General features: G+C 42.5%; 1 protein-coding gene across 4 annotated transcripts in view; it reads right to left on the bottom strand.

Moving 5' to 3' along the window:
* The window catches only part of ZNF423 (zinc finger protein 423), a 276157-nt gene that overhangs the window by 89560 nt on the left and 173819 nt on the right, over window positions 1-12778 (bottom strand). For all 4 annotated transcript variants that reach the window (XM_063410791.1, XM_063410790.1, XM_063410792.1 and 1 more), the window contains one exon: window positions 4386-7609. In XM_063410791.1, the coding sequence (XP_063266861.1) occupies window positions 4386-7609 (3224 nt within the window). The remainder of the gene's footprint in view (window positions 1-4385; window positions 7610-12778) is intronic.

Here is a 12778-nt window from a genome sequence, read left to right on the forward strand (position 1 = left end):
GAGGTGGAAGAGCTGATTTTTTGGCTCATTAATAACTGCCTTTAAAACAGTATCACAAAACATCCTTCCCTTGTCAGTAAATGGGGAGCACTAATTTGAATACAACTATAATTAGTTGTGGTACCAAATATGATATTCTACTACCATTTTTCTGCTTTATGAGCATTATGAATGGATGGGTTATCTTTTCTTAAAGTTTTACCTTCACAAGTGGTGACAGTGAAGGTGCCCACACTCTGAGGAGCTAACAGAGTCTAGGTGATGCCATCTATGTGATAAAAGAGACCAGATGAGGAGGCCTTCAGCTGAGAGCTCATTCCCCACAAATGCAAGATATTTAATTCTAGTCTTGGCACACAATTTTAGTAATAACAACGGAGGGTTCTGTTTTCTTTTCTGAAGTATCTATTGTTCCCATGGGTTTTCCAGACTATCCTCCTTTAAATCTGGAAATAGTTTCCTGTTCTACAAAGAAAATATTCCTCCATTCAAGTGGATTTACAAGGGAAGAGAAGGGTTGTGGGGGAGAACAAAGAGAAGGAACTGAGTCCAAGAGAGTGTGCAGGAGAAAAAAAACTGAGTAAAGGAACACAATAGGGTTTATTCTTCCAACTTTCTATGCTACCTCCTTTGCTTCTTCACTCCAAATAAACTAGGTGGGCTAAAAATAGTAACACTATTCAAGATGAAAACAGAAGTCTAAACATTTTCCACTGTCAATGTTAAACAAGCATTTTTCATGACACCTGTGGTACAAAATAAAGATAAATCTGTGTAAGAGAAAGAACGGCTTGAAATGTGGCTGTTTGCAGTACTAGTAAACGAAAAATCTCCATACTAAACAATTAGTCATGTTTTTTAAGATACGCACATTCCTCTAGAAGGCACGTGGATATGAATTAATAAAATGTATTCAAAGCTGAAGCTGCTACACACAGAAAGATTCAGAAAAACAGGAAAGCATCACCTTGAAGAGATCTTAATGCAATATAAAAAAGGTCTTGAAACTATACTTGTGTCAGATGCTGAAATGATACCTTTACCTGTGATGCTAGTATGAAAAAAACACTTTCAGTCCTATCCAAACTGAATAGCTCACACAAAACTACATGAATGAAACAAAAATGGATGTTAGCAAAATCTTTTACTCCTAAAATGTATTTTATTTATTCCTCTTAGTGATGCCTCTTGCAGAGAAGACCACTGACTTCTCTTAAAACTCTTAAAAACAAATCCTCCGAAGACAACGTTGCCATATACACACTGCAAAAACTATGCCTGGAAATCTGTTCTTGTTGATCAACGTGAATGGATCCTAGGCAGGCATCCTAGAAACAAGCATGATCAATTTACAGGTGTATCTTCTGTTTGTTGGCCACACTAAAAATGTGAGGAAAACAGAATACAGCAAGATTTTCAAGGGTTATGTGCTTTCTTTCATTCTTATGGATTAAAAAAACAAGCCTGCCAAGCAATTCTGAGTATTTTTAATGCTCCTCTAGCTGTCTACTACTGATCTTCAGAATAAAACCTCCAATAATTCAATAGTACAAAATCAAAACAAAATATAACAAAATAATCATACTTTGTTTGTGGTGCTATATACACTTGCATATATACACAAACTTAAATACCTACACAAAAAAGGAATTGTTCAATTTCTCCTGTTCCTGTTCCCAAATACTCTTTATTCATCAAAGGCTAATATTTATTTTCTCCCTTTCTTTCACTTTGGGGTTAAATCTTCATTTAAGGTTTTTTTTCCTGAAATTCCTTTGGGTTTCCACACTCACCTCTTCTACCAAAAAGTAAATAATGGCTGGTGGAGCAACTTCTGACATTGAAAGATTACAGATTTTATATGTTATTACTATCTTTTTCCATTTGCTTGGATTTCATTCTGCTTATTCTTATTTACTCTGAAATATATATGTACTATTTAAAAATCTAATCTATCTGTATGTTTCTTCTGACTGTATCTTGTCCTAACCTTCAACTGCTTTTCTATTTAAGAAAGAAAAATAATTACGGTGTTTAAAAAATGAAATGTAGAAATACTCAAGAGTTGGAAAGAAGTCGCTCTTCTCTGAACTAGAGCACTCTACCTGCACTATGCACTACAGATTTCTCCATTAAAGTGATATTTTACCTGTGTGCAGAACACTGCTAAGATGACGAGAGAGTTCACGTTCAGCTTGCTTAGCTTTGCTATGAGGCCAGTGAAGTTAAGTAAACACTGTTCTTGAATTCAGAGATGTATCACCATTTAAAAGCCAGTATAATTCTTTGAAAATCCCTCTACTAGGCAAACACAAAGGGCACTCATTGCCTTCAGAACCCTGAGTGAAACACCAATAGTTTTCTACTGAACTGCTATCAGATTCAGGTCTTGTACCTATGATGAAGGCTAAGATAATGAATTATTCCTAATAACAATATATATATTCCTGGGATGCTTATCTCTGATATTAGCATATGTGGAGGCCACAGACACCAGTAAGGTACCATTTGCCATCATCACAAATGCTGATTTTTCATTATCTTCTACAAAGAAACTCAGAATTTTCCTCATGGGATGTAATTCAAAGCATTTGCCTTGTTGAAGAACTTAAAATTCCCTGAGAGAACAAGTATGGAAGCTGTCACTGAGAAGAAAGAGTTAAAGCAAGAAATAAAGAAAATGGTAATATGTTCTGCTAGCTGATAGGAAGGGAAAGGTAAATTCCATAGCTGCAGCAATATGCATTAGTCCTACCTAATAGAACAGAGGTATTTAGAAGAAAATAAAGAATTTAGAAGAAAATAAAGTCCTGAGGAGGAAGAAGGACAATGACCTAGCCAGACCTAGGTATCACACCAAAGGAGGGATATTTCCATTCTTCATTCTTCTGCAAAATTATTTGTTTGTGCCTGGAGGCTTGGTCACACCCGACGGGAACAATATCCAGTGGTTTTCCCAAAAGAGAGAAAACAAGAAAAGAAATCAAGCTTTCTGTGGGATGGCTCAGGAGGCTGGACCAGGGCACTGCCCAGCTCAGCCAGACACTGCTGGCCCACACGGCCCCACACGGAGCAGGACAAACAGCTCCTGCCAGGGACACAACCTGCACCAGCTCCCTTGGAGGCACCTCAGTCCACATCCTTGGGACATTAGGCCCTCTCTTACTCACCCAGCCTCTGGTGTTCTAGCTGAATAAATGGTATTTCAGGTGCTTTTAATTCAGTAAGATGTGTTTGTGGGTGCTTTAATTAGCAGATTGACATAAACAGGCATCTACGGATGGAATTATTCATTAGGAGTTGGGTGCCTAATTTCCTTAGATACTTTTGAAAATCTCACCCCATCATGTTTAATTAAAAATGTCAGATGATATCAATACTCAGATGTGTCTGCTGTTGGTCTCCTGAGAAGATTTCCAAAATCCACTTCTCATTCCATCTGTTCCTGACAGAGGAAGGACTGACTTGGCCCATTCTTGAACCAAAACGTCAACAAATAATTCAAAAAGACTATAAACTGCAAATGATATTAATCTCCTGAGTAGGCTTCTGGAACCTTACTTGGATCTGCATGTTCCCGGGTAACTTGTAAGCTAAGAAATGGGAAAGCAGGCTATCTGCAAAAAGTCAAGGACAGCACACTTTAATGTAATCTGCATTAAACAATGTCCAGATTTGCTAAGAAACTACTTATCCCCTACTGGCCCCTGCAGATGGGCCATGAAGCAGGTTCTTTTAAAGTCACTTTTGAAATCATACACGCACACAAACAAGCTCACACAAAAGCACACAGACCTCCAAGTAACCTCAAAACGTTCACTCCAACAGACATTCCTAGGGACAAGCTCTTTAGCATTGAAGTTTGGTTTGGGTGAGAATTTGTGGGGTAGGATGGACTTCACTATACTTTCCCTTACAAGTTCCTGTATCTTCCTGTTCATTATTATTTTCCAGGTAAGAAATAATCTCATTCCTCAACTACGGCAGATTAGATTTTTTTATTGTTTTGGGTACCTAGCATCTCCATTTTTCATTAAACTACCCCAGCTTTTCCAGATCTGCCAGTTCAGTAGAATCAGAATTCATGGACAAACTCAATCTCCACTGCCCGAGTGTCTCAGCTCTCTGTTGGTAAATCTAGGGCAGTTCTGTGGTAAAAATTCTGATGTGCTGCTACTAGCAAGCAAAGTACCTGTGAGGCTGAGCAATTTCTGATTGTTCTATGTGAATTACTCTACACTTCCTCCTGTTCTGCTGAGGTTTTTTTAGTAGCATAAGTGATTTGATAAAGTGACAATTAAAAAAAAAAGAAAAAATCAGATCAATTCTCACATTGAAGGTCTACATTTTATCCCTCAGATACTTTAATGTTCAGCTGTACTTACTCTGGGAACAGGGGACGTCTGGGTACCTTTCCTTTGGCCACTGGTCTCGGGTGTCAGGTCTCGGTGGTCTACCTGAATGTGGCTCTCTAGGTCTTCAGCACTTTCAAATTTGACACTACACTCCGGACACCTCAGGCTGCCACATGGCCTCTCGTTCACCTCCTGTGGAGTCAAGCTGGAGGACTGTCCGTTGGTGCTCCTGGTCATGCATCCAGCACACAGGCCATAGGGAAGGCCGTTCACATCCAACTTTACCAAGTCCTGCTTATTCCGGAACTCCTTCAAGCACAGGGCACACTTGTAGAGTTTTTGCAAGGCCTGGCCGTTAGGCGATGAGGTTGCAGAGTTTCCTGCCAATTTCTGCATATGGAACGTCCCATGAATTTTCAGCTCCAGGGTAGAGGTGACCGTCTGCATGCAGACAACACAGCGAAACCCAGTGAGGGAGTTTCTGAGATCCGGGTGCATCTGGCAGTGCTCGATGAATTCCTCCTCGCTCTGCAGTGGCATTTTGCAGATCCGACACGTCCCTGTATCCAAACTCTTGCTGTGAGTGACTTTATGCTCCGTCAGGGTCAGGAGCGATGGGAAGCGTTCCCCACAGATGGGGCACATGTAGTGCTTAGCTGGGCCTCGATGGGTCTGCATGTGCTCTCTCAGGCCATTTTCCGAGAAAAAGGTCCTTGAGCAGATATTACACTTGTGGCTACCTTTGATGAATTCTGCTTTCTTCCTAGAACAGTCATCCTCCCCAGGTCTGATGTTATGGTCTCTCAAACGATGATTCTGCAAGAGGACCTCCATAGTGTAGGCAGCCCCACAAATGTCACAGCCATACATAGGCTCAGAAGCATCCACATCGTCCTCACTGGCTTCATGACTGTTGGAAGTATCCGGGTTCTTCATTAACATGTTCTGGATATCTGCCCCTTCTGTCTTCTTACTTGTTGGGGTCATACCATTAGCTGTACCATTCTCAGCGCTAGCATCAAAAACACAATGTTTTTCTCGCAAGTGCTTTTCAAGCAAGATGATGGCATGAAAAGCTTTGCTACAAAACTTGCAGTTGTATTTTTTGCTGTGGGTTGTGATGTGGCACTGCAGTTCTACCTCTGTGCTGAAGGTCTCACCACAGAAGATACATTTGTGAGACTTTGATGGATTACCCAAGTGACTATGTTTCACATGGATTTGGAGATCCACCTCCTTCCTAAAATCCCAGTTACAGGCTGTGCAACGATACATCTTCTTTTCATTGCTATGCTTGACTGCCAGATGCACTTGGATAGATACCTTGGAATCAAAAACTTCTTGGCAAAGGGTGCAGTGATACAACACAAAAGTATGCATGTCCAACAAATGCTTCTGCAAATCATCCACTGAAGAAAACTGTTTGTCACAGCTCTCACATACATAATGAGTGGAAGTTGTCATGTAATGTACAGTGAGATGTTGCAGAAGAGACTCCTGGGAATCAAAGTCTTCTTTACACTGAGGGCAAGACTGTTTCCTCAACAGCAACTCCAAATGCAACTTTAAATGAGTCTGAAAACTTTCAAAATTTGAGAACTTTAGATCACACTGATTACACGGGTATTCGCCATTAGACACCGAGTTTACGCTTGCAGAAAGCCGCTGCCTTTTAGGGGAAGAGACTTCAACATCAGAAGAAACTGGACTCTGCTCTGCTTTTGACTTCTTATTGTGTGCCAGAGGAATGTTCTTGTGGTTTTCTTTAATATGCTTTGTAAGCTTCAGGATGGAGCCAAAAATGGGGGAGTTTGTGCAATAAGGGCATGAATAAACTTCCATAAAAGACTGTGTTGGCTGAATGACAGGGGAATCCAATTTTGAGTTTCCTACATTGCAGTGAGTCTGCTGGATGTGCTCAGTCAAGGTAGCTTCGGTCAGAAAGCCCATGGAGCACTGGTTACAGAAGAAAGCATTGTTGCCATCTTGAGGAGTAGCGTTGGGGCCGCAGTGAGTAATGCGGATGTGTTCCTGCAAGCTATTGATATCTGCAAACATCTCCGGGCAGTAATTACAGTGAAAGGCAGAAATGTTGCTAAACTGCATCATGGGATAGGCATGGTTTTTGTGCACTTTTCTCACGTGTTCATTCAAGTTGTACAGTGTAGGCATGGAATCAAGGCAGATCTGGCACGTGTGGCTTTGCTGAGGTTTGTCTGCATGAATGGTCTTCAGATGGATCTCCAGAACAGCAAGGCTGTTGAAGTCACGCTTCGAGCAGTAGGGGCAGCTGTAAGTAACTTTAGACCAGTTCTGGCCCTCCTCTCTGTCAACAGACCTGGTTTTCTTCTGTCCTCTCAAAGGCTTTAAGGTCGAATCTGGAGTGGAACCTCTCTCCACCGACGCGCTGGAGTCGGGCGTTGCGCTGCTCATGGACGCCACACTGCCCAGGACTGGGTCAGGGCTGATGCTGTGGTTGCTGGAGTCAGGTTGTCTGTGGCTGTCCAAGTGGCAATAGACTTCCTCCACTGAAGAAAACTGCTCTGGGCACATAGGGCACTTGTGTTTTTTGTTGGCATGGGCTTGGTGAATGTGTGAGAGCAGCAAGTTTTCGTCTACAAATACTTCAGGGCAATGAATACACTGCAAATCTGCCTTCTCGGAAAGCTGTGGGTGGCGTGTCATTACGTGCTTCTCCAAATCTTCAGTCTGACTGAATGTCTCTTCACAGTAATCACACATAAAATCATCCTTCTTCACCTCTTTCTCAGTCTTTGCCATATGTTCCTTGTTCTTTTTATGAGCTTGCATGTGACTCTGCAATGAGCTGGTAGATGAAAACCCACGCTTACACACAGTACACTTGAACGGTTTGCTGGAGCTGTGGGTTTTCAGGTGGATTTTGAGGTGGTCGCTGCGGGAGAATGCAGCCTCGCATTCGTGGCAGTGGTACTTTTTATCCCCTGTGTGAAGCTTTATGTGGCGATCCCTACTCCTCTTGTGCTTAAAAAGCCGGCTACAGTAGGTGCATTTGAAAGGTAGTTTGTCACTGTGGATCTGCTCGTGCCTTTTAAGGTAGCTCAGGCGAATGAAGGACTTATCACAAAACTGACAGGGATACGGCAGGCCAGTCCCCCCTTCCTCCTCCCCGATGCCGAGATCACACCCATCTCCTATCATCTGAGTGGGTGATGCAACATCTTTGCTGGAGGGAGATGAAGCCACCCAGGAGAGTTGTGGGTCGTCATCACCATCTGTAATGGGAAAGCAGAAAGGAGATTAAAAACAATTCCCAGTGCATCTGTGAAATAAGGACAAAGCTCTCAACAACACTATGGGCTTTTGCTACTACAGCATTAAAAAAAATCAACTAAAAAAAACCCCAATAAACCCTCTTGAATTTGAAAGGAGGTTTGAGAAAGAGAAAAAAAAATGTATTTGTACACATAATTCACAAATATGCCAACACATAGTGTTAATAAAAAGCATTTTTCTTTAGCAGGTTTAACACCTGCTCACTGTACTGTAAAGCAATAAACAATGAATAAAGAAAGCGAAACACAATGTGCAATGAAGCAATACAAACATTTCAGAAAGCTACAGTGTTAAGTGATCACCTGTGAATTTGTGGGTCTGTTAAATGCTACATCAAGATGATCTTAAGTAATGCCTCCATTAAATAAAATCCTTCAGTTCTGTCTCAAAACTGTAACAGAATGAAAGGCTGCTCAAAGGCAGAGTTGAACATCTAGGTGGAATAAAAGCATCAGATCTGAGAGAGCTCAAGAAAATCAGAGAAGAGATCTGCACTATTACCATGTTTGCTTGTATAAAAGGTAATGTTGCCCTTTTGGTACAAAATCAAACAAATTTTTTAAAGTCTAGGAAAATCACCACTGGAGAGCTCAAGACATGACAAAAGAATCAAGTTCAAGATAAACCAAAAATGGCCTAGCCTCTGTTTTAATAATTATTTTCCCTACTTAATATGAAGTTTTGAAAAATATTTTATAATTCCATATTACCATGAAGAAACATAGCACCAACTCCAGCAGCCCCACAGTCATTTTAGGAAAAATACATAAAATGTTGTCAGCTTTCATTAACGGGATTGTTAACAAGAAACAGAAGAGAGTGAGTTCCAATATCCTAATTCCAACAAATGCAGAGATGTTGAGTGAAACATAAATGCCACTAGGCTGATATCAAACTAAACCACAGAACGAAGCAAAAATAAAGTTCCTGTAAATGATGGAAGGCGCTGACCACACAAACATTTGGAGATTCCAGAAAGGAGTCGGTTCTTCAGATACACAGTCCTTATACAATATTTAATGTTTGTACTTCAGTTTTTACTAAAACAAACCCATAAAGAACTCCCCGACTGTGTGTGTAGGCTGCCACATGCGCACTCCTCGTGCCTGCCAACTGCAGAGTCACCAGGCGGAGAAAGCACAAGTACGAGGAGCGAGGAGCTCTCAAAGAAGGGCTCGGCTAGTGAGGGTATCACCACTGTACCAGGCAGCTCCGGCGGCACCGGCGGCTCTGGCAAACACCTGCTTTATCATCCCAGGTAAAGAAAGAGAGCAACGACCTTGGAAAAAACCAAACCAAATGAGCACACCCCAAACAACTTTTCCCGCATGACAGGGATGTCTATTTTCCAGGCCAGGCGTCTGCTCTCTGCACCCTGTGCTCCCCACAGAGCTCTGCTCCCCCGTTTAACTAAACCTCCTGCTCCAGAGCGATGCTGGACACCGAGAACCTGCTTCTCCCTGCTCCTGAAATGCATCCCAGCAAGCATCCACGCTTCTAAGACTCCCAAGGTCTCTGTGCTCAACTAGCTCCTCCAAATCTGGCGGAGCCCAAGCCTAAAACACAGACAACAAGCTCCTGATTTTTATGTAAACTTTTCTCAGGCTTCACTCCCGTGACCAGGAACGGCTCTCTCTCTGCAGCTGCAACAAAGCCTCATGTTCCCAATTTAAGCCACCTCCGCCGCCCACCCCGCTGCCTGCACAGCTTTGCGGAGCCCCCAGGGAGGCCGCAGCCCCCGCCATCCCCCGCTTTGCCGCCAGCCCTATCCGGGGCTCTGTCCCCACGGACCTGTGGCCACGGGCCGTCGGAGGGGAGAGGCAGCCGGCTGCCAGCGCCCGGATTAGGGGCCCCGGGGAGGTGCCGGTAGCTCAGGGCTGCCTAATTCCCTCCTCTCACCAGCTGGGCTCCTCCAGGGGCAAGGAGACAAAGGGGAGCACGAGGGGGATGCTGGGCCTGAACTAGGGCAGCACATGTTGCGTTCGCTGCCGCTGCTGCTGTCTACGGAGAGGGGGAGAGAGGAGAAAAACAACAAGAGAAAAAGCACCCCACCATTTGCTAGTTGCTGCTCGGGCTTACTGGCTGTAATTACAATAATTTTATACGTCTGTTTGCAGGCATTTTTGTAAGAATCTGTGCATTGGAAATCTCCCCCCTTTGGCAGGCCGGCTGCTCGTGCCTTGCCGGGAGCAGCAGCGCACAGGGGAAGGGCTGTGCCGGGAGAAGCCCGAGCCCCCAATGCCTCCACCGAATAAAGCCCCATTGTTCAGCTCGGAAACCTGAGATGCTATGGGCCAAATCCAGCGGTAACACAGGCTGGGCCAACCGCCTTAACTTCCTTACATCCATATGCACTTATGCCAACCATTACATTGGCCCACCACGCAAACTGAACACATCTCTAGAAAGTCTCTCTCCTCTGAAATGAACAGATACACCTCAAAGCACAGTCTAACATTCAAATAGAGCCCGTTCCCCTCCAGCTGCTGCTCTTCAAACATATTGGGCTATTCAGAAAACAAAATCAAAGAAAGCTGGTATTAGTATGACTTTGTGAGTGAAGCACAAAGCCTTTGCTAATATAATTGGGATTAAAAATATATAACATTTCTCAGGTTGGAAAGCTGGATTTGTCATAAAATGGAAGCGTTTACACAGAACGCAAAGATTGTCTCCTTTTGTTAGCTTCAGCTGGATCTCTTACCAATTTGCATGTTTAGTTTCTAGATTCTTTTCATTCCAGCATTTCCTCATACTTACACAGTTTTAAAAGAATTTTAGAAGAAACTTTAAGCACAAGAAACAACCTACCTGGATTTCTTACAAACAAGATACTAAATTACTGAACACCTAAACTGAAGAAATTAGGGAAAACTCATTATCATTAATCTCTTTATGGAATGAATAATAGCCTTGTTAATTTTAACTTGCCATATTAAATTGAAGAAAAGACCTATAATGAACTGAGGAGAAATAAGGTATTTCACCGTAGTAATATTTTAGTGGGAAGATATATTTTAGATGTGGTATGACATGTCTGGCAAAGATGGTTAGAATAATAATTCTACATTAATGCAATCAAAGGAATGTAGCAGAATGAGAAAAATCACTTTCAAAAAGGAGATTAAAGTCATTAAAATGGCTAATCCTGCAAAGTGGGACTGTTCTAAAATAGAGAATCACATGGCTGGTGCAAGGCTTTTGTCATTTGTGCATAAGAGAATCAAAACAAGTATTAAAAGGGTAAGAAAATTCAATAAAAAGTTTAATTAGGAAAAAAAGAACATTAAGGAAGCTTCGGGATGTCAGTACTCCTCAGGATATATGTGCAGGTCATGAAGCTTAAAGGGCCATTCTTGATAATCAATCTCAAAGTGATACAGTAATTTAGCAACTTAATGTTCAGCACGTTTACAGGACTGCAAGCATTTATCATCATCAGTGAGGAGCTAATTCCCGCCTCAATGCATTCAATAAATGTATTTTTCCTTCTAAGAAGGACAATTTGGCCAAAATGTAATATAAATCATACTTCGTTCTCTATTTATCTTCCAGATAACACAAACCAAGTTCAGAGACATATTCATGAAGTTAAAACAATAAAATGAAGTCTTAAAAAGACGTGATCTCTTAGAAGGGAGACAAACAGCACATCACAGATTGCCTGGAGTAAGCAGCACTGCCATCTCAGCATACACTGCTGACATTGATATATTTATTACTCCAGAGTTATTTTGCTAATAGAAATATAACCAACCAGACAATTTCACAGTCCTTGCAAACACCTTCCCATCTCCCTGCCCACAGGTAGCTGGGAACAGTTTGCTCCTGCTGAACTTTAAGCAGAGCTTCATTTTCTTGCTCAGCTGCCCAGTCACCCAGCCCTGGGGCCACATTCCTGGGCAGGAGCTGCACAAACCCAGGCTACCCCCGGCTGGTTGCTTTTCCTCTTAAGAACAAAACACATGCACAGAGACCACATTTGCTGGCCTGGACCTGAAGTTTGTCCTTGCCTAAACCTCTTGCTCTCCAACAGAGTATCATGGGGTCCCCCTCCATGGAAAATCCCCCTACTCTGTCTCCCGTACGTGTGGGAGTTGAGGCGGCTCCTCCACAGGGCCCCTGTGCATCCCTGCACACCACGGGCACGCTGCAGTGTGGCCTGTGCAGAGCAGCAGGCCAGTCCATTCCCGTGCCACCAGCACAGGCTGAGCTCCACAGGGCTCAGGAGAGCTGCACAACCAGCCCCAGGCACCAGAAAAATCCACGGTCTGGCCAAAGAGACATCTTTAAGACTCCCCTCCTGAGCCCAGAAGGCATCTCCATATGGGACAATAAACCAAGGAGGTCAGGCTAAGAACATGATCTTATTCTATCAGGTTTATTCCTCTAGCACAGAGCTAGTACACAAGAGAAACACTCAAATTAACAAACACAAACCCCAAAAATTGATTGTTGAAGGAAGGATTGCTGTTTAAGCTCAGATTTCTGGTTCTTTCTGAGTCCCTCCTTGATACACAAGTTAAAGATAGTCAAAGCACTGAAAATGCTTTAAGCTGTTGAAAGTTGATGGAATTCTAGCACCCAAAAAAGTAGCTTACTTTTGAAAACAAGCTTGGCATCATACGACACAGTTTTGAACTGTGCTTCCATTCCTCATCTCCTTAATAGCAAAAAGCCATCTGCTTCTCAAGGGCAAATTGTAGGGCTTACTTCTGTATAGCTGTGAAAACCCCGAGACATCCTCAGATGGAAAGTCCAATAGAAATGCTACCAATTTCAATAATTATTATTATTGCAGATGCTTAACTATGAGAATAAAAAAGAGATTGAGGACTGACAAATCCTCAGTACCGGTTACAGCAAATTTTTCATTGCTGCACTATGTATTTAAGCCAGGGATAGATCATTACAATGGATTATAGTAAGAACCTCACATAGCATACGCTGCTCATTTGCACTGCAGTGCTGGTGTGAAATAATGCAAATCAAGTTTACATAGCAAATGTTTTAAGCTCAACATTTTCAGTGTACTGTGACAGCTTGTTGCTTAATTTTTTTGTTGGAGTGTTTAGTCCCATTTTCCTGCACATTTCCCTCACAATTAA

This window comes from Prinia subflava, chromosome 13 (assembly GCF_021018805.1).
Source record: "Prinia subflava isolate CZ2003 ecotype Zambia chromosome 13, Cam_Psub_1.2, whole genome shotgun sequence".
Lineage (NCBI taxonomy): Eukaryota > Metazoa > Chordata > Aves > Passeriformes > Cisticolidae > Prinia > Prinia subflava.